This window comes from Acomys russatus, chromosome 21, assembly GCF_903995435.1.
Source record: "Acomys russatus chromosome 21, mAcoRus1.1, whole genome shotgun sequence".
NCBI lineage: Eukaryota > Metazoa > Chordata > Mammalia > Rodentia > Muridae > Acomys > Acomys russatus.
Window position 1 is genome coordinate 23,201,228 of NC_067157.1, and position 23,973 is coordinate 23,225,200.

Genomic DNA, 23,973 nt, shown 5'->3' on the forward strand with positions numbered 1-23,973 from the left:
GTGGTAGATAATAAATCAGAATCTTTTACATGTTAAGCATGTGTTGCACCTCTGGACCATCCCTACAGCCTGGCTTCTTTATTTTTAAAATGGAGAAAATATTGCCTCATTCATAACATTGTCTGAAATAATTAAAGAATATCAACTGATAAAATGCCTGAAAACCTTTTATAAGTACTAACGGTAGCCTATAAAATGTGTGTGTGTGTGTGTGTGTGTGTGTGTGTGTGTGTGTGTGTGTGTAAGCAGAGAACAAGGCGTGATATTTTGCACCACTTTAGTTCTTTGAGTTTTTAAGTATAATGTATAAAATATATTTTTATATCTTGACAAATTGTATCATTTCTAAGTTGCACCCGTTATCTATAATGCAATAATGGAGTCTGTGGGAGAACATTAATGCTGATAGAGGATATCACATCACACTATGCTCACAGGAAAACAAATACTGTGGCTATCCCTTTTTAGAACACAACCACTGGATCTCTGATGAATTCAATAATACAGCTGCTCCAAATGACACCAGAGACATGGTATTTGCCAATGCCAGACAGAGCGCACTTCACAACAAAATCTAAAATGTTCCTGCAGCCAACTGAAATGGCATTCTCATGTATTCCTTGTGAGGATTTCTTATATAACCTACCACTGCAGTGACTGTTGGGCATGTTCGCAATCTTGATAACAGCTCCTTTCATTTCAACCCTTGATTGGCCTTTAGCAGTCAGAGTAAGTGAGGCTGTCATCCCATCTCCCATCCTTATGAAATTGAATTTTATGAAAGAGATGTCACCTAGAGTTTGAGAAGTGTGATTGACATCTTCCATACAGCTGTCTTGCACTAGTCAAAAACAGTAGTAGCTGTGCCCTGAAGCATGTGCTTGTGTCTGGGTTTGTGGAGAAGAAGAGCAGCTCAGAGAGGAAGGAAATGGAGAAGACCTCAGCATAGGGTCATCCTGTCACTATGATGTCCCTGTCACCACCAAGAGCCTCCAAGCTTTCACCATTAATTATGCTAAATATGAAGTGTACACTTCACAGAGGAGATACCAAAGTGCTGATGGCATTATCTACCTAGCGCCTCAGTTAAGAGAAAGACAGCTAATGGAAAGAGGATAAATGTCTCCCGTGGCATTTTATCTTGAGTTCTTAAAATAAATGTGTACATATAACCTAGTTTAAGTTCATAGCGCTAGGCTTTTTTTCTTTTGTTTGCTCCCAGTGGTAGATAATAAATCAGAATCTTTTACATGTTAAGCATGTGTTGTACCTCTAGACCATTCCTACAGCCTGGCTTCCTTATTTTTAAGATGGAGAAAATATTGCCCCATTCATAACATTGTCTGAAATAACTAAAGAATACCTGCTGATAAAATGCCTGAAAACCTTTTATAAGTACTAACGGTACTTATACATAATAGATTTTGAGACCAGACCCAAAAGCTGCATTTATTTTCTTGTCTAAAGAAGACACACGGTACACATTTTGGACCCTTTACACTTTTTAAGAAAAAAATCTACATTTACTTAGTTGACACATTTTTTTTTTAATTCTCCATATGGCAACTTTAATACGTTGATTGTGATATTTTCTCCAGAGACATTCCATGCGCTATGAAAAAGCAAAACCTTGTAGCACATGAAAACAAGCTATATGATCTACTTCTGTTTCACTTTTACTGTGCTCTTGATGAGTACAAAGATCAGCAGTGAAGAAATATATGATGCTGTGAAGCTCAGCAACTTTCTCTATCCAGTTCCTTATTAAAATAGCAGCACTGTTGTCTGCTGCACCCTGTACCAATCATGTTAGCCATAGAATGATGATTGTTTATATTTGCTGACTGAACACTGGGAGACTGAGAAGTGAATCCAAAGCAAATATGTAGAACCATAATGACAACATATCTCATCAGTTCATTCTGGGCCAAATTCTGATATAATATATATCATAGTCAGGATGAATTCTTTTTTTTCCTTTTTTTTAAATTAATTTATTCTTGTTACATCTCAATGTTTATCCCATCACTTGCATCCTCCCATTCCTCCCTCCCCCCCGCCCCATTTTCCCCTTATTCCCCTCCCCTATGACTGTTCCTGAGGGGGATAACCTCCCCCTGTATATTCTCATAGGGTATCAAGTCTCTTCTTGGCAACCTGCTGTCCTTCCTCTGAGTGCCACCAGGTCTCCCCCAAAAAGTGAAGCATATCTGATCCATCCCATTGGTGATTTTTAAAATATATTTCATTGATTTATTCATATTATATCTCAATGTCTATGGCCTTACCACCCTGAATGTGCCCAATCTCATCTGATCTCGGAAGCTAAGCAGGGTCGGGCCTGGTTAGTACTTGGATGGGAGACCATTGGTTATTCTTATTCCCAAATCTCTATGAGACCTAGGACAAGGCTCTCAGTGGCTTAGTGTTTCTAATATTTCATCAATGCTTATAAAATATATGATGTAACATTCCACAGATGAAGTCCTCCAAATGCTGCCTAGATGTCTCTAATTCAGGCGTGGTTTTTGTTTGTTTGTTTGTTTGTTTTGTTTTTTTTTTTTTTCGATCTTGACTTTGTTGACACATCATTAAGAAACTTGATTCAAGGTCTGGTGGCTGTGTTGTATTTCTGAACTCACACCTGTAATGCACTTTGAGTGACACATGAAAGCTCCTAGAAAAACTGTCATTTTGATATGTTCTGGGTCTTCTGAAAGGTTAGTTTTCACAGAGCAAAATTATAGACTCCACAGAGAAATCAAAACAATGATACTTCAACCAAATGTGCTTGGGAATGTGCTACACTATTTTCATATGGGTATACTGAGATTTTTAAACTTAGTAAATGAAGTTAGGCTATAAAGGTTTGCCACATAATTTCTAATAAATATCTTTTGTTGTGGGTTCATGGGAATATTATTTGCTAACTGCATTGATGGTAAAAAAAAAATAGCAGTTCAACTTTTTCAAAGCAAATGTTCTCTCTGTGAAGTCATCTTTACTATGACATACATTATTGGTAGGGTTGAAATAACAGTAATAATTATGACTATATTGTATGGTTCCTGGTGACTCTGTGAATTTGAAAATCATAGACAGCAGGCATAAAATTAGATACTGGTTTATTTATTTATTTTTTGACATATTGTCTTGTCCCAAGTACAATATGTCTATTGAATTAGGAAATCATGCGGTGCGGAACTACATTACCAAAATATTATGAATAATATACCATAAAGATCTAGTAGTATGTTCAGATATCAATGACTTGTGGCTGAAAACAAGGACATATATGTCGGAATTCAGGGCTTGCTTTCACCTCTATAAACATGATATTAAACATGTTGTCCTCTGTGATGGCCACTCTACTCATGTGTAAACGAATATAATATTTGCTATTATTTTTATAATTTTAGAGTAAGCCTTATGTAAAAGCATTCAACTTCTAACATGGTGCCTACTATAAGTATTGGTTAAATTATAATAATTTTGACTGACATCAGAATCCAGACATTCTTTATCCAGTGTGAGGACTGAATTTTCAGATGTGATGAAGAAATACCAAGGCAAATCCTCAGTATTTTTAAAAACCTCAGTTTCAAAATTCAATTAATGTTTAGTGATTACAAACTACATCCACCTTTCACACATTTATAAAGAATCCTGTGAACACAGAGAACAAGAATAAAGAAACTTTGTGTTCATTTATTAAAATACTGTGTTACATTTCTGTTTCTTTTTAAAACTGGTATAATATGCTATTCATCAGATTGTCTTTTGATAGCATGGGTGCTATCTATGAAATGGTTTCAAATTGCTGTGCCGAATGAACAGCTGTGAGAAATAATAAATGATTTTGCTATCATCACAACTAGGATATGAGGCACCATATTGAAATTATATTTAAATAAATTTATATAAAAATAGGGGCAACCAAATTAACTGTTTTTTATTAAATCTCTAAGTTTCCTGAGGAAAAAATATGATTCTGCTTTAGTACAAATGTAGTGTTTCAGAATTTCAAGTCACAAAAAACTCTATTCTGTAATAAACACAGTATTGATCCCTTTGTTTCTGTATGAAATTATTAATATGTTCTTATAACTCTTCTTTTATAAGGAGTATTCTTCCTCTTTAAACATTTTTGTACTTATTTATTTATTTTTTTGTATGTATAATCACACACTCAAAAACCAAACATAAACACACACATGTGCGGCAGGGTTGCATGATAAGGAGCCATGGTACATAAGTGGAGATCAGTTCTCCTTTCTTACACTATGTGAGTTTTGGGCATCCAACTCAAGTTGTCATTTGTGATGGCCAAGTTACTCTACCTTGATTATGTATTGATGTTAGTTATATGGATGCAATTTTTTTAAAGAAATAAATGTTAACTATACTGTATTTGTTGAGTCTTAGAAAATGGCAATAAATGAAATGAGTTTAGGGACTGGGTTTTGTTAGCTTTTTCTGTGTTACCATAAAAGATTTGAGAGATGAAGTGTTATGTCAGAGAAAAAAATCATTCCTCAATAGCCTCACTCTGTAGAACTTAGATTTTGAGGGATATCTGCCATGGTATAATTTTTATTCATGCTCAAAAGTATAAAAAACATTTAATCATTTCCAACTAAAGCCTACTACCGCTTGAAAAAATAAAGAATGATATTTTAAATAAAATACTGGTATCTGAATTTTTATGTCAATTGAAATGAGTGTCAATAACAGCAATTATCTTAAGATGCACACTATGCATTAATAATGGCCTCTGTAGATATTAGTCTTCATTCATCTCCATGAAGACTGCAGGAGATGAATAATCTGTTACAGTTCTCCATTTTACAGATAAAGAGAATAAGATTTATAGAGATTAAGAGAGAACTACTATGATCACACTATGAGTTGTAATTATAGTATCAATTTATACTTTTAAAACATGAGGTTTCCACCAAAACTTTATGCTGATGTCTGTTCTAATCAATGTGATGCAGGCCAGTTCTATTTGCTATGGTGCTACAAAAGTCCTTGCTGTGGTTTTGACTGTGATAATGATGTTGGGCAATGGTTAATCTATTATTAGTGAATATCAAATATTTATAAGAAGAGATTATTCAATTTAAATTAAAAACTGTTAGTTGTGACCTACTGTTGCCAAAAACCTGATATGCTCAAGGATACACTGTAGATATGCACACAAAGAGGGGGAGGGGGAGGGAGGATGGTGACCACACCCACATACACACATCTATTTAAATATCTGTAGTTAGTCAAGTGTAACTGAGCCCTCTTGATGAAAACCCTGTTACCTTGGCCTGTGGCTACTGCATAGTCACTGGGAATGATAAGCAAAGTTTATCTTCTTCGTATTTTATCTGAACAAAATTTCATACTGTCTCCTTCCTATGATGTTTGAAAATTGACATGTGTGTTTGCATTTATTTTATCCACCAAAAGCAGAAAAGGAGAAAGGATAACACTGTTTATATGGTGTTTTGGTTTTTAGACATTGTGACATTTTTGTGATATTATAAAGACCTCTGCATCCCAAACATGTCGTCAAGACACAGAAAACCTCTAAGATATTTATAACTTGATTGCACTCTAGATTAAAACAATGAGAAACCAACATGCAAACTCAGGCTACTCTTATCCTTTGGGGGCAATTTGGCCTCTAGGCATGTTAATATGTCTGTTTTGTGTATTTACAGTAGTTGCTAGCAAAACGTAGAAGCAAATTAAATACCTAAATTAAAATGAATGTCTTAGTTAGGTACAAAAAGCTAGGTTTGTGAATGTACAATGTGATCATATGGAAAACGTGGGACTTCCCTGAGAATAAGTCATAACCACATTGCAGTCGCATTCACGCAAATAAGTGATGAGATAACTTGATTCCTCTCATTTGCAAGTCTATGCCCTTATTCTCACGTCTTTATTTTTCTTTCATTGTAAAGCTATGCAGTCTACAGTAGTGTGCCAGGTTTGCACAGATGGCCTTGGAAAAGATATAGAAAGACCCCTTGGCTTTTACAAAGTGTTAAAATATTTAAGGAAAATTATGTCATATTTATGTTTTGAGACAAGAAAAATCTTTGTCACAGTGTTGAGGAGGGAACCAAAGAACTGCATTTTAGCTACTTTGTAGATACAAAAATGCCAAATAATATTTCTTCAAGTGTGTTGTTGAATTTTAGCAAAAAATGGAAGTACACTAGTAATATACCAGTCCAAATAAGGATTTATAGCAAGGATAAAATCTAATGATAAACACATAGTGAGGAAGACTATTAATATCATCACTCACATTGGTAATCAAAATTTAGTCTCTAATTTGTTTTAAATATATATAGGGACCTCTGTAACTGTAGTAATGGGGCCAGCATGATTTGTAGACCAAGGAATTAATGGAAATAAATTATATATGTTTATAGTATGTTATTATGTAGAAGGTAAAAAGAAGGACCTAAATTTATGTATAAGAAGATCATAAGTACAATAGCTTTTTGCACTATATATCTTATGTGACAATAAAATAATAGTAGCATAATTTTCAAGGCCAGTTCTTTACATATCAGATAATTTGAAGGACATCAGGTAATACATTTGAAAGTCCCCAATGGTTAAATCTGAATGCATTAAAATGAACAATAAACAAATTAAAACTAATGAAAACCCCGTAAGTTTTGCCTTCACCAAAGATAATGTCACAAACTGAGAGTATGGTCAAAGGTTCTCTGAACTATTCCAAAAGAAGAAAAACAGTGATTTTCTATCACTTTTATAGCGCCTACAACATAACACCACGATAAATGGAATGTGAGCATGTGTGTAGGCCAGATGTCAATGCTGGATGCCTTTCTCAACCACTCACCAGCTTAGTTTTTGAGATAATTCTCTCATTGAATCTAGGACTTTGTGACATAGCTAGATGGCTGGTGAGTGAGCCCCCAGGGTTTTCCTGTCTTCATCACTCCAGCTCTGGGATAGGGATTATAGACACTATATTTGGTTTCAAACATTGCTTTCACAACCACAACTTAGAATACTTAATATACAAAAAATCTGACAATCATGATTATGCCTTGGATTTACACATGGCTGTGGAGGGATGTATGTGTGTCCAGGACAGAGGAAGGGTTTTAACAATAATTATGTTGAACAATATTTATATTTATCGCTCTTCTGATGAAAGAAATCTGAGGAAAACTGAACTAGTACTAAAAGTTCTCACTCCTCTGAGACACACTGAATGACTCCCATTCTTTAGTATAGCCTTAAGCTATAGCACTTGTGATAAAGCTATTTATTATGTTCAGTAGGACAAGAAAAAAGAAGAGATAGAATGTGTATGCGTGTGTGTGCGTGTGCGTGCGTGTGTGTGTGTGTGTGTGTGTGTGAGAGAGAGAGAGAGAGAGAGAGAGAGAGAGAGAGAGAGAGAGAGAGAGAGAGAGAGAGATCAGTTACATTATTCTGTTTTCGTAATCTCATGAGAAAGATTCTATTAGTTCTCTCATTATGAAACTCATATATATTGTTAAATTTTCCTTTTAGCCTTGCAAACTTAGCAAGTACATTACTGTCTATGTATTTTTATAATTAATGATAGCAGTATGATCTTCTTGGGTAATTGCTCCATTTGTTCAGGAAGTTCCCACTGCTTGACTGATATACTCTGTGCTTTTTGCCTGATGTGTCTCCACAGTTACGATGCTCAAAATACATAAACTTCAGATTTTTCTTGCTGTTGTCTTTCATTGCTCTTTACTGTTTATTGGCAAGAAGGAAGCTCGATGTAGAAATGAACTTTAATATACATGATTAGGAATTGTTCTGTCAGAAGATCTACTTAGTCTTTGGCACTATTTCTACAGTTACATGATGCATACCCACCATTGCCCAGTCTCACAGATGAATCTCATTTATCTTGCTGCATACTCAAAATAGCTGAAGGAGTGACCCAGCTTCCTAGAAAGCTGTTCATGGTTTATGGAGCTGTCATGTTCAAGCTCTACAGTTTCTGTGGTCATTAGCCAAACAGAATATCGTATTGCTTTATCTTCTGCTCTGATGGATTTAGCACATGTTAGGGACCAAAAACCATATCCCCTTCCTCCTCCTCTTCCTCCTCATCATCATTTTAGTCTTCCTCCTCTTCCTCTTCATCCTGTTCCTCTTTCCCTCCCCTCCTCCTCTTCTCCTTTTTTCCTTCCTTCTAGTTATAACACTGCAAACTACAATGGCAGTGATCTGTTTAGGTTGGGTTTGTGACAATTACAGTCATTGCATAGCTCATGCTTTGCCTTAGGAAATGGAGGTTTTATGCAAACAGCTGTTAGGGATTTCTTTCCTTTTTCAAGTCCATAGGAGTAAGTCTAATGCTTAGCTAAACAGCTGAAGTGGGAATGATGCCCAGTCAAAAGGCCTTCAAACAGGGCCATATGTATATTATTTGTTAAAAAAATGTGGAATGAGCAGGTTGGAACACACACACACACACATACACACACACACACACACACCCTCACCAGTACCACCACCACCAACAACAACAACAACAACAAAGAAGAAGAAAGATATGGACTTGAGGTAGAGAAAGGGAGGTGTATGAGAGGGGTGGTATGGAGAAAGGAGGTTAAAATAATGTAATTATGACTTCATATGTAGAATATTAAAATATGCATGATTGAGGGTAGATATCTGTGCACACACAAGGGCATCCATGTGTGCTGCTGGACATATGTGCAAATCAGAGGACAATTCATGGTAAATAGTTATCTCCTTCCCTTGTGTGTTCCATGGGTTAAACTCTGATCACCAGGCTTTCACAATAAGGACTTTTATCTGATGAGCTATCTCACTGGCACCATATGTATTTATTTAAAATACAGCATTTTCCTATTGAAGAGAAACATTATTAAAGTATAAGGGTGTTAATACATTTTAAAACACCATGAAATCATGGCTATGTTTTCTGTGGCTTAGTGTAGAATGGTGACATAATTTGCGATGTTTTCTCTGAACAGTGAGTTTATTATCAGTCTTCCTGGGGAGAGGCAAGAATAAAGCCAATAGGCCGTTTGTTCTCTTAGGTCTAAGGAAGGATTTGCCAGCAATCTGTATTTCACTATATAGTAAAAATTGAAATTTCAGAGCTACTAACAGTTTGTTGCTCTTACTTGTTTTTTTTTTTTTTAATTGTTGTTTTGCTTTTCTTTTATCTTCTCTGCTTAAATTTCTTATAAATCTTAATTGCAAACTGGGGGACATAAATCAGATTTGTTGTTTTAAAAAACAACGATTATTTTTTTGTTTTCCTTTGCATTCTTATTTTCTTTTTAGTCCTTCTCTTCACGTTGATTATTTTTCATAGCATCTTCATTTGTTTTTTTTTAATTTAATTTAATTTAATTTTTTTATTAATTTATTCATATTACATCTCGATTGTTAGCCCTTCCCCTGTTTCCTCCCATTCTTCCCTCCTTCCCACTTCTCCCCTCTCCCCTCCCCTATGTCTGTGATTGAGGGAGACCTCCTCCCCCTATATATGCTCTTAGAATATCAAGTCTCTTCTTGGTAACTTGCTATCCTTCCTCTGATTTATAGCTCTGCACTATTAGGACTGCACAGGCCCTTCGCATCTGCCAAAGTTCTTTAATTTACAGTAAAGAGTCAGACACTCACAGCGGAAATGACTCATGTAGCTTGTTTGGTTGTAGATCCTTCATCCAGAATCCTAGTAGCTCACTGACTTTTTTTGTATTTATCTGTATCAATTCCCTTTGTGCACAGCCAACTTACAGAGTGACATTTGAAGAGATCCAAACAGGCCCTGCATGGGGACTTGGTTACCTTTCCGGTTGATGACTTCAAGTGATTAATAGTGCACATAACATAATTTTTTGTGACTTTGCCCATGACATCTTATAAATAGTGCTTGGTTCCTCTTCAGAATCATCTCTGATAGGCAAGTGGCTCTCTGTGGATACACAGATGGTGTTCTTATGCAACATACCTGAACATGCCATTCTCACTGTTCAAAATGACACATACCACAGCAGAGTTATACTTGCTAATTATAATGTCACGATGATTCTCTCATCTGTGACCCTGTGATGTCTCTCTCATTTGTGCTGACCTATCCTGTCCTCTTTTGCTTTTCCAGGTTTGTGTGCTGGAGAGGCAAATATTTGATTTCCTTGGATATCAGTGGGCACCTATCCTGGCGAATTTTGTACATATTATCATCGTCATCCTTGGTTTGTTTGGAACTATTCAATATAGACCTCGCTATGTAACAGGAGTAAGTATTCTTCTTGCATTTATCTGTTTTACTGAACTTGAGAATGATGTGCAAACTGCAAGACATCCTTTAAATGAAGTAGAGATCTTATTTTAATGATAGCATAATCTTAAATCATGTGTTCGCTTTCACAGTTTCTGGCTACATCAATAGTAATTAAGCTTCTTAGTGCTTATAATCATATTGTATTTTCATTCATTGCACTTTGGGCCAAATGTTTTCTTATAATTACAAACAGAACCATGATCCTATGTTTTTAAATTATCAAGTTTTGGCCTCTGAATTAAGAACAGTGAAGCTTAGTTGTTCAGGGGTTAAGATGTTTTTATATCTATATAGATGTTTTAAGTTGATAATGACAAAATGTTATGGAGATTGATTCACATTCAGAATTTTAGAGGTACCAAAATAGGAAAGATGTTTTCTTCAAGGTTGTCAAATCACTACTTCCTGACTGTGTCATGGTTCTTTTCGCTATAGATAGTTTATTGTATAGATGTGTAATAATATTAATGTATATGGAAAAATATAAAATGTGTAATTAATAAAAATAATAATAGGCAGACAAAGTTTAAAAAAGAAAAATTAGTAAGACTATCATGTCTGCCCCGACCTGCAGGGTTTGACTAAAACTCGGGAGGGAGGTCACCTGTTGAAAAATGCAAGACACAAGGAAGGAGAGCAAGTCTGATTGATCAAGCTCTCAACTTTATTAGTCAGGCAGCAGCTTTTATAATTCAGAAGGCAGGGAAGCATATCACTATAGCAATGCAGTTGCGGGGTTTTCTCAAAACATAGGGAATACCAGGCAGGGTCATGACGTCCTGCTACGCAGGGTATCTTGCTTTGTCTTCGTCTAGCTTTAGTCTAACTGCTGACTCACAACAGGGTCGCTCCATCCCTGTCTTTAGCTGCTGACTCACAATAGGATCAGCTAGTTTCTGGTGAAAGGTAAGCTCTGGGAAAGACAGAGACTTAAAGGTGCAGACTTGGACAAGATGGCTGAACATTGGTCATATGGCCTATTGTCCCCAACACATGTCATTTTAAATAACTCCATCTTAAAAATTATCTAAGCATAACTTAGAATGACTGCAAACAATGATATACAATTGATGTGAAATTTTCAATGCACATTATGGACAATACTCGAATTGGTTGGAAGCTAGAATATTCTCGATCACTGTCTCTATGTTTCCAGTAATTCTCATTTTGATTCAGAGGAGGCATTTTACATTCATATTCAAGTTAAACTTACTTAACATAAAAGTGAAATTCAACTGTTTCGGTTGCTATAGGAACCATAACAGCATTTTTTAAACTTTGTATGTGCCTCAGATTTTAGCTATCACTCTTCATTAATGTAGCTTTTTTTTCAAGTTTAAACTTGTTTTTCTATTCTATTTTTCACAAAGGACAAATGTATAGAGACTTACCTTAAACATTAAAACTAGTTTGTTGTCACAGAGCCTATGCTAGCACAGCTGAAAAACTGCCTCCTTGAGCTCACACCACCAGGACTTCTCAGGTTTCGTGAAACTTCTTACAAAAAGTGCCCTTCTTTGCCCTGTTCTGTGCTCTGGAACACGGATGCAGCTACTGGAACTGAGGCACGAATGTAATGGGAGTTACACCCAAAGGGCCAATGCCTTGCTAAGGAATCAAGAGAAACTCATAGTCCATGCATTCAGGAGCTCTGAGAAAGGACATGTTATATGTGTGGCTAAGTAGCCATCTACAGTTCCTAAAAAGTGTTCTGTTGAACAGTAAAATAAATTTACATTTAATCTGTGATAGTATTGTCCATTTGACAATTTCATACAGATACATTCATTATTTTTATATTTACCCCCATTGCGTTTTTGTCTCCCTCTCTGGCTGAACTTCTTCTTCCTTATTTCTTTTATCCAATATGGTGTGTGTGTGTGTGTGTGTGTGTGTGTGTGTGTGTGTGTGTGTGTGTGTGAGAGAGCGCACGCGCACACGTGTGTGTGTTCTTCCATTCATCTATCTGTACCAGTGATCAGGGTTGCTTGCATGAGCATACATGAGGGATATTACTGGTGCTTGGGCAACTTACCAGTGCCTATACCACCACATAGAAGAAAATGATTCTTCCTCTCCATCGACCTGTTGAATTCCTATAACTTCTCAGAAAGTAGTGGTGCCTTATGAGCTCTTATGTCATAAAAATAGAAAGAGCTGATGGGCCCAAACTCATATACATGGAATCCTGGTGATGGCTGCTACGAGAGGTTCATGAATCCAATGACTAGCTATTACAGAAAATACCTTTCTCTGCACTTCTCACATTCCTTACATTACTCCTCTTACATTCATTTTCTGCTTTCTTGTGTCTCCTAATCTAGGAGTATATGACATGGAAATCTTGTTTAGGTCTGAGTACTTAACAGTCTCTCTCTCTCAGTACTTGGGTCAATTTTGAATTATGGAGTTAACTTCTGTTTAGTACAAACAGAAGCTTCCCTGACCAAGGCTGAGACCAGCACCTGTCTATGGCTATAAAGACAAATCCCTAAGAAGCATGTTGGCAACATGTCATTTTAGCACAAAAGCCTTAGTAACATCCCTCCTAGGACCTACTTGTGCCCTAGTCAATGGCATTTGGCTAGATTTACACATTCAGTCAGAAAGCTTCAATGATTGTCATGAGTATGTTACCATTGTACCAGTGAGCATATTTGTCTGTCAGAAAAGTACAGCAACATGCCAAATCCAGATCTGCTGAGACTATGAGGGCTCTTCTCTTCCAGAAGCTGGCATTACACTTTCCAGCACAATGAGTACTCGCTAGAAAGGATGCTGCTTGGTTTGTTTTTCTCTGTCTCATAGCCAAAGTAAATGTTATCTTCATAAATATGGCCTTATGATCAAACTTTTTTGGGAAAGCAAGAGCAACAGCAATAGCCTGTATCTATTTGGTTGCCTCTGGTGTCTCCCTGACCAACAACTCACAGAGCTAGGTCTCATGTTTGGTAGTGGAATTTTTGTTTAATTACCTTTGGCTTCTGGGAGCAGTGTAATCCATGTAAGCAGTGTACCTTCATTCAAACTAAAGCCGTATTTTTAGTTAGCTTTAGAAATAGTAGGTTTCCATATGGATTTTTCATAATTCTTGGTTTTGGTTAACCCTGCCTCACATACTTTTCTTTGCCCCATTGCCAACCCAGTTTTATCTAAAGTAGGGACAATGTCTAGGCAATGGGTCATTTGAAATCAAAATATCAAGACTGAAATCTTAGACCAAACAAGCTGCTTATGGCTGTGTACAATTCTATCGCCTCTAGAATCAATATTTTTTTTTGAACAATAAAAGTAATAATTATATTTTCTCATAATATTTTTGCTGATGTACATCAACTCAAATGAATAAAATCTCACTTTCTGCCTTTTGTGATTTTATTCTTCTAATTAAAGTTTCTTTGAATATCACTCAATAAATGTCACATCTGTATTCATGAATAAATAGTTGGGATGAAAACCAAAATGTCTGAACAATTTTAAAATAGAGAAGATAATCTTAGATAAAAAGCAGGTAGTTTATGAAATAGATTTATCACAATGCTTGGTGTTCAGAGGGCTCAGTGCAAATTTTCTATAATGTTTTCACTATTACTATTGAAAAGTAACACTAAGTGATACATTGTAGCATACTCTAGACATGAATGTGAAATCAAACATTGTACCTATAATTGCAACTATGTTTAGACTTCTCTGAATCCCATTATAATCTTTCCTTAAGACATATCTTTATCTAGTTTTGTGTTAGACACAACTTAAAACCAGGCTTCTGTGTCACTTTCATTTTCCGCAATACACCCTCATTTGGTCTTTCCCATACTTGGCACTCTGGGTTTGAAGTTTTCCAGAGACACTGCCTTACACTGAGATTCATTTGCCTGTGGCTGATGAAAACTTTCTGTATTCTGGCTAAGAGAGTTCTGGGCTGGAAACGTAACTTGCAAGTTCTGCTTGGCAATTCATTCTTTCTTTAGCTTGTTGCTATCTCAAAATATAATGTCGTATTCAGCTAAGCTATTGCAAATAGCTCTGATAAGTGTTTGCTTGGCAACACTCTTAAGCAGATCAGCATGTCCACAGGTATGCCATCTGTGTTCTCAAGTATTTTAGGCTCTGGTCACGATCATTGTTCTCAGTAATTATGAGTAATCTCTGGCTAGCTCTAAATCACTATTTTCTTGCTGTTTTTACCATCCACACTGACAGGCCCCTCTCTATTCCTCTAGCCTCTACCAGCTCTTCTTAGAACCAACACAGTGGCTTTTTGGGTCATCTGTTTTTAGTAATAATTTTTAAGTTATCTACTTATATATAATTTCTATGACTAAAAGTCCAAAAGAGGCTTCAGAAAATAGGAACATACCAAAAGATGGAATAAAACTACAATTTGTCCAAAGGAGACAACAAAATTGCAGTTGAAAGAGTTTTAAATAAAATCTCAAGAGATAGAAAATCTACTTCAGGAAACATCTGAGGAAAAAAATGAATGATTAGAGACTGTGGCTGAGCAAAATGTTTACTGGAGTCAAGACTTAAGACTTAGATCATAACAATGGCGTTTACTTAATTCTTCCTTCTCTCAAAAGGCAGCCTTTCTGATTTTTAAAAAATATTTTCCATTATATATATACATATATATATGTATATATATATATATATATATATATATATATTTAAAATAGTTTGATGTAAAATTAGGTAAACCCATAATTTTACTCCTTATAGTTGTTATGGACAATCTCATATTTTCTTTATATATGTATTAATGAAAAATATATAAATGGTGGGTTTTGATGTTTTTATATTATATGAAATATAATATAAACTATATTATATAGTATCATATCATAATCTTAAGGCTTTGGGTATAAGGTGAAGTTATGAACATACATTCCATTGTTCATTTGAACCTTTTTCAGATTGATGCCCACATCATTTATTACCATGTTTTATTATCAAGAATTATACAATGTTCTTGATGAAAATAATCCCATTTTTATTTATGAATTACTTCTTAGAAGAAATAACTAATAATAAAATTATATGAGTGTTTTTAAAATATAACTGACAGGTATATAACCCCAGAAAGTTATAGTAAATTATCTTCTAGCCATTAAGTACACTGTAGCCCAGATAAAAAAGTGGCCTCATATTTGATATGAGAAATTTTGCTACTTTTTCAAATTCTATTAACGTTTAATGACCTAAATTTTTCATTTTAGGGTGGTTTGGGATGGCCATTCAATATTATTTATGAGTATTTAGTCAAGGTTTATGTATTGTATAGATGAAAACATATGTTTTAGAATATTTTGTATTATATTATACAAAATCAACTATTACATGACTGTCTTAGGAATTTATATAATATAAATATATATTAATACATGTATATAGGAACATAAATAGCTGAAACTATATTAGTAAAATTTCACAAAATTAAAGTGGTTGTATATTAAAATATTAACAATATAAAAATAATAAAATCCTATTGTAGATATTTTAACTTAAAATGCTACAAGCTTTATTTTAATGCTTTTTTGTTTCTTTAAAATGAAATTTTTTAACTTTGCAATGTGTTCTAAAGTTTCTGAAGTTTTAAAAGTTAGATACTATATTAAAATATTACTAACTAAAGCTTCAGGCATTGTATCTAATTACTAAAGGAAAAAGGCCAATGCCCAAAAATAACTTAAGCAACAAGTATCGATTGCACGTTTGCTATCTGGGAAGATGTTCAAATTATTGATAAGATATTTTATTAAAAATTCTTCAAAACGTGAATATCCTCTGAAATACTGAACACTGTAACAAATAGATGGAGTATAAGTAATGACTTTGTTTCTGTTACTAATTTTCCCGTTCAAAAGCATAAAGGAGATGATTTTTAGATTTAAGATAGTTATAAAAAACAATCTTTAGTCTTATTTGAGAGCTTCTGGTATTTAGAGTAATATAATATGATCAAAGAAAATGAAATAGAAAATTTGAATTCCAAATAGGAGACCAGAAACTATAGAAAGAGTCTATAATTGCATCTTTGGTGACAATAAATTGAGTGGTACAGTCCAAATGAAATCTGGAGATATCAATCATCAAAGTATACATCTCTAATGAAAACATTACTTTATGCTGGAAATCAAATTGTGTAATGCATATTCACTTGAGTTCAAGGTTCTCGCAGGAAGAATGCAGTGTTACTGTTACTAACAATAATATGGATGAATTTCATGCATCTGTCTTTAAAAACACTGAAAGGAACATGCAAGCTTCTCTTTGAGAAAGCTACAGTATCTTTCTTGATGGTTCTGTCAAGAGTATGTTGCTCCGATATGCAAAATATTGCTGCCCTCTCTCTTCGTCCTGTCTCCTCTCTCTTTCTCCTAATCATTCTGAGTTCCCTTATGTCCCTTAATCAAGTTCCATACAAAGCAGAAAAGGATGGAATGACTGAAATAATACTATTAATGAGTGCCAAGTTCGTGCCTGTTCTCCTAGTCACGTTCCTCTAAAAATCTGACAAAACTCACACTAGCCTCCTTCACACTGTAGGCAAGGTGCAGGTGTAGCAAGCAGTGAAGGCAGGCTGTTGACCTCTAAGTCCAGATGGCGGAGCCAGGATTATAGCCACCCTGAATCTGTCATGTTTTGACTTCCTTGACTGTGCTTTCTTTGTGAGGACATGTTAAAGAAAAGCAGTTTCTGCCATGTTGGGCAGGACACGAACATTACATGATGGTTCAGAGAACCAAATGTCAAATCCAAGACCACTATTGCAAATCATTTGGGTGTAGAAGTTTGGAAAAGTTATAATATATAATGAACCTGAAAATGCATCATGTGTGTGAGGAAGAAAGGAATGCTATGCTTCCGGTATGTAATAACTCCTAAAGTCAGCTATCCTGTGATGTTTCCTTATTCACAGGAGAAGATAAACAAGCTCTGTTGAGGAGTACCTATTGGGTCTATTTTCTTTGCTTTCTTTTTTTTTTTTTTTTTTTTTTTAGTTTTTTATTATTAATTTATTCTTGTTACATCTCAATGGTTATCCCACCCCTTGTGTCCTCCCATTCTTCCCTCCCTCCCCTTTTTCCCTTATTCCCCTCCCTATGACTGCTCCTGAGGGGGATTACCTTCCCCTGTATATGCTCATAGGGTATCAAGTCTCTTCTCACTAACCTGCTGTTCTTCCTCTGAGTGCCACCAGGTCCCCTCCAGGGGACATGGTCAAATGTGAGGGACCAGAGTATGTGAGAAAGAATGCCTCCCTAAAAAAATTTTTTTTTTCACTCCTTGAAGTCACTTTGAGAAGTTACTATTCTATGCTCAAGTAGATACTTTCTTGCTTTTATTGAAAAAACAAAAAACACAACAATAACAACAACAACAAAACAATTATTTAAAGTATCTAGGAGAAAACTTACAGTAGCTAAAACATTTTATTTTTTAATATATTTTACTAATTTATTCATATTACATCTCAATTGTTATCCCATCTCTTGTATCCTCCCATTCCTCCCTCCATCCCATTTTCCCCTTGCTCCCTTCCCCTATGACTGTGACTAAGGGGGACCTCTTCCCCCTGTATATGTTCATAGAGTATCAAGTGTCTTCTTGGTAGTCTGCTATCCTTCCTCTGAGTGCCACCAGGTCTCCCCATCCAGGGGATGTGGTCAAATATGGGGCACCAGAGCACCTGTGAAAGTCAGACCCCACTCTCCACTCAACTGTGAGGAATGTCCTGTTCACTGGCTAGATCTGAGAAGAGGTTTGAAGTTTACTGCTCATATTGTCCTTGGCTGGTGCCATACTTTGAGCAGGACCCCTGGGCCCAGATCTGCCCATCATAAGGTTCTTCTTGTAGTTTTCTAGGACCCTCTGTATCCTTTTATTTCCCCATTGTCCCATGCTTCTGTCGCCTAAAGTCCCAATAGGATGGATGTCCTCTCCTCTGTCCCACTTTCCTGGGACATGCTCCTTGGGCCAGTGTCCAGATATAAGTGAGTATATACCATTTGACTCTTCCTGCTTCTGGGTTAACTCACTCATTATGACCATTTCTAGTTCAACTCATTTGTCCACAAATTTCAGGAAACAGCCTAAGTGTCCCTCAGTAGAAGAATGGATAAAGAAATTGTGGTACATTTACACTATGGAATACTACTTAGCTATTAAAAACAAGGAATTCCCGAAATTTGTGGACAAATGTATTGAACTAAAACATTTTAAATGTGCACTTTCTATGTTCCAGGCAGAGAATCTGTGTAGATTAGTGACGAAGCATCTTGAAACAGAATCAAATTGACTATATAACTAATGATGTGAAATCAATGTGAAAATAAGCATTTTTCCCATGGGGCTAGAAGGAGGACAAAGAACACAGCATTACATGTTTAATTAATTTGGCCTGTAGTCCTAAATACATATAATAACGCAGCACTGTGAATGCGGTTTATTCTCCAAGGAACATGCACTTCCGGGCACACGTATCACTTATCGTATGAGAAGTTGTTTGTGGTCTCACATTAGTGTCGGGCTCTGACTGAGATATTTAGTATGTGTTACTTAAAATAATTATACATTGACAACCCAACTGTTTAATTTTCAATCACTTTATATTTTTGCAATGAAGTTTTTAAAAACATTATAATATACATGAATAATTAACAACTATTTTCCAAAATCAGAAAAAATGTTTCCTGAAGATCTTCAAAACAGCTCATGATATTAGACTTCGAGTTAAACAAAAAACAGTTGCTTACTCTCTTCTAAGCTCTTCCTAGAGTCTACATTTGGAAATATATGTGTTTTTTGCTTTTTTTTCCCATTTGTGCAGGTGTATATTGGGTCTCCCATCTTAAGGCAGTTTTATGATAATTCTGTCTCTATCTAAGGGCTGGGATTACAGGGATGTACCATGTCTAAACAGTACCCAATAGAAACCTGCCTACAGTCATCTTAATGTAGCTCATTTGTGCGGGTATATATTGAGTCTTCCCATCTTAAGGCAGTGCTAGGCTCAGTTTTATGATAATTCTGTATCTATGTAAGGGCTGGGATTACAGGCATGTACCAGTGGGCAAACCTTGGCAGGCTGGCTGTCAGCTAGCTTACAGTGTTCACAGCTACTAAGTGTAAGGATGGCTTTTCTTCCCCCCAACACCCTGTATAGCACATTCCAACACTATGAAATCCAGCCAATGAGGGTGAAGCTTCCAGCTTAATATCATCTTGATCCTATGAGCTTTGACCAAAGCATGTGTTGCCCTCAGGAATAAGGTCTTACCATAGAGCCTTAGTGTCCAACCAAAAGCAGTACCAGAATCCTACATTGTTTTGTGGGTCTCTGATATCCATGTGTCCGGGGAATGAACTCAGGTCATCAGCCTTAGAGACAGGTTTTACATACTAATGCATTTTGATTGCCTCTAAAAGTGTTTTTAATTATACATTTGAGATATTATTTATAGCAAAGAGGTAAGAGTATAATTTCATTCTGTAAAATCAGAGCTGGTATATGCCAGAAGCCTTAGCGCATTTCACTAGTAAATCTTCAGTTATTTTATACACAGAGTAGTCCCATGTGATTTCTTTTTTTTTTCATTTTTATTATGTTTCTTTTTTAACAGATACATGTATAGTATTACACAAATAAAATAAACTACATACAGCAAAAAGAGCCACGAAAAATCAGAAATTATATAAATGTTACATTCATAATGATTTGGCTACTTGTATTTGGCCAACTTGAAGTAAATATCTTTTCTATCTTGGTGGGTCTAAAATTCTGAATGAAAATCTATATCTATCATATCTCATCTCTATTAACTTAAAACATCTATCTTGATCTAAAAACATCTTATCCCCTAACCTTAATTGAAGACTAATCTATCTGGTCTTCAAGTACATCAGAGACTTGAGAAGGAATAAAACTTAATTACCCGAGTGAACCAGAAGTGCAGGTTAGCAGCTTCCAAAGTGAAAAAATGACAGAGACAGTTTATCCAAAACTCTTTATGACACTGGAGCATCATCTTCAGCCTTCTAGTCCAATATATCTGATAGACATATTTGTGAGGCAGGAACTATTGAGGATTTGCTTAACCTGTGTTTGCAGAGTTTATAGTCGACTCTGCCTGCATCCAAGCTTGCCCATTTTTAGGCAGAATTCTGTCTGTGGTAGAAATGAGGACATTTTGCCCAGTGACTTGTTGCCATATTTGAAGCCATCTCCATAAGGAGGTTCTTTGTGCTCATCATCTTCTTTGAGATAGGCTGGGTGTTGCCATGAGCTACCTTGTCTTATTGTCAATGAATGTTTAGAATACTAAAGGCATCTTTAAATGCCTTATTCTGTAGATCTCTGAGGCTTTTCAAGACCTTATTTAACTATTTTACCTAACATATCTATAAAATCATATCTATCCATTAGACCTAGGATGTATATTTTTGTGATAAAATTAGACTAGTATTTGGCATGACCACGAATTGTCCAACTAACAATTAGCTTGTATTATTCAATTATCCTAAATAGCCTGGAATTCCACTTTCAAGGTATAGGAAGCAAACCGTGTGTTTTAATTGAGATGGATGGGTATAATGCCTCATATTAGAGTAGATATTTATATTATGTGAAGAATAATCTTAGTTTTGAATTCTATACCAATGTGTCAAAATTACACATATTTTGCATCAATATACAAAATTCTATAACAATGAATTAAAAAATAGCCTTATTTGTGAGTAACAATTAAGGTCTTGAGTTGAGAAGTAGATTCAATAATCTACCTTCTGTTCTATCATCTGTCTATTTTTCTATATCCTCATTTCTTTCTTTTCAGCCTCTATCTCCTTATTATGAAAGAAAGATAAAGGAAAAGAGAGACATCCCTGAGTCCAACCTAGTTCTCTCTCTGTATAAGACCAAGAATAACTTATAACCAACTCCTGAAAAAAATAAGCATCTGTAGCCCAAGAGAGCAAACAGCAACCTACCCAACCCCCCTTAGAGGAAATGGGTGTCATTCTTTTGAAGTTTCTTCAGGCTGATTTAGGGCGATTAATACCTTTGAAGGGGCCCAAATAAAATTGGGGGAAAAGGTTGAGCAAGCCAGGGATAACTTTTGTGGTCCATTTTTAAATGCTGAGAAATTCCAGGCTTAATAAGAGTCCTGTGTGTGACAGTCTGAAATGCTGGACCAATTGGGATCAGAAGCTTTCTAAAATGCTGTCCTGGAAGCTATCCTGTCCTGGGGGGTAACAGCAACTGAGGCGCCTGTGGCTGGAACATGAAGGGTGCAGGATGTCAGTGTCTAGCATACTAAGGAGAATGAATCCTTTCAGGTCTGATCCACTGTCAGTGTCCGGTTCTTTTGTTCTGAAAACATAATTTCCCACAAGTGTTATACAGTTCTAAAATTATAAATGTAAGAAGTGTGCAGGATCACAGAACAATTTAGGGTGGTTCTCTGCTCTTTGTATGAACAGAAGAAAGACATCTATAAATCTTCATTCATGCCTTAAGAAGAATGGAAACTAATAATAAGTCACAGGGAATCTGTGACCAACATTAAACCTTGTCTATGCATAGATACTCATATCTCAGCCAGTCTCACACCGTGGTTTCTTACATGAATCTTGCAAATAAGGTATACATGGTATTAATTGTAAATATACCAACAAGTTTGAGTAAAATCTATAATTCAGAATTAACTGCAGCAAACATGCAAGGTCTAGCATTTGTAGGACACTGATTTGTTGGCTGGTAAGGGCAGACTCGATGATTTGTAGAAAACAAGCATGATTCTGATTTTGTAGCTCACTAGCCTATCTGTGCAGAGGTGTGTTGCTGTGTTTTGGGATGGCAAGATAGGGTTGAGATGCATCTTTTTTTTTTTGACAGCATAGTTATATTTGCCTCCTCGTTTCCTGATATCATGCAAAACATGACTCTATGACCTATCGTAGACCTCCAGGTAACCCACACTCTAGTATCTGAGTTCTGTTGAATAGAACAAGAAACGTAGTTATGCTCGGTACTTAACACAAAGCGCTGCTACAAACATGCTATTTATGGACAATAGCTTAAAGTAGAAGGGAGCCACACTCTCTCAGACCCCTTGTAACAAATCTTACCTGAGCTTTCATACATGTACTGTAGTAGTTTGATGGGTTTTTTTTTAACAGCCTGAAATGCATATTAACAATAGGCTATTGGCCTCCAGTGAATAGCTGTATAACAATATATCTGTGTCACCCATTATTAACTATGAGGATTTTTGTGACAGCATTTATGTAAAACGAGGAGTAAGAAGATTCTACCTCTTGATTCAATGCTGAGAATGGCCATTATTTTCTTGTGTGCTGGCTTGATTGCTCTTGCGGCCACATCAGTTACATTTTGGTTGCCATGATGTGATATCCTTGGTCTCACTTTGTTCGTAGTGGGGGCTACATCCAATGACAGCCACAGACACCAGAAACCACACTTAGGAACAAATCCCATGTTAATGTACCATGACAGATTTTTTTTACTTATTAACTTGAGAAGGGGAACATTTTTCCTTTACTGAGAGCATTTGAAGCTTCATTCTGTTGTTTTGAAATCATCAGCATCACTATCCTTACTTGAAAGAGTAGGGGCTCCTTAAACACAAGCACTACCAGAGATTATCATTAAATCTGATAATGCAAATAGCTACTATATGACTAACAGCTACACAGCTGGACAAGGGATGATTCATAACCTAGGAGAGATGGAATAAGATGACATGTCATTCACTATGCCACTCAGAGTGACACACGATTTGTAATACATGATATGTTTATTTCTGGAACTTTCCATTTAATAGTTTTGGGTTACTATGGTTATAAGTAAAGTAAATCATGAAAATGAAAGCAAAGATACGTGGGGACACAATTATGTTAGGGTATCATTTTTGGCCAGCCAAGCTTCTCAAAACAAGCATTAAAACATATATAATACTCCTCACATATCTGAAGGTATAGCTCACTGGATGCACCCGTCAAGTATCATACACACATTGTGTCAATTAATTATTTTATTGTACACATATTGCTGCATGACATTCTGTCTTCCAGGCTCTGTGCATTCAGACCAAAGTCTAAGCTCTGATGAGGATGAGATAATGCATAGGCAATGAACATACGTTCATAATCATCATCATCATGATCTTGATCATTGTCGTTATCAACTCTAAACATCAGGCAATAATGAAATGATATAAAATACTGATATTATCTATCTTATATCTTTATTGTTCAATTATTTTAGATGAACCTTTGTTCATCTGAAATGTGATTTTACTATTTCATTATATACGTGGTACCAAAACTATTTTCTTTGCCCTATGTATGCTATGCTTTCAGCTGGATTGCTCCCATCCAGGTCATGTGCAGATAACCACAGTGGTTCTGAGTTCATAAATGATGTGGACATGTTGTGTACACTAGACAGCATTTCACATCTCCTCCCAGTCTCTGTTCTTTCTGCCTCCTCTTCTTGTTTAGACCCATGCCCCCAGGTTCTTATCCTCAGCACTTTGACTTGTTAGATTTGGCTCCATTCTTGGTGCCCATTAGAGCAAGCAGGTTCTCTGACCCAG

The 23,973-nt window shown here is 35.8% G+C and overlaps 1 protein-coding gene across 2 annotated transcripts in view; it reads left to right on the forward strand.

The window, feature by feature from the left end:
• Nucleotides 1–23,973, forward strand: part of Nkain2 (sodium/potassium transporting ATPase interacting 2) — a 1,044,320-nt gene that overhangs the window by 456,601 nt on the left and 563,746 nt on the right. For both annotated transcript variants that reach the window (XR_007832587.1, XM_051164285.1), the window contains exon 2: nucleotides 10,169–10,306. Coding sequence is in view for 1 of the 2 variants with exons in the window: in XM_051164285.1 (XP_051020242.1) it covers nucleotides 10,169–10,306 (138 nt within the window). In the remaining variant the exon portion in view is untranslated. The remainder of the gene's footprint in view (nucleotides 1–10,168; nucleotides 10,307–23,973) is intronic.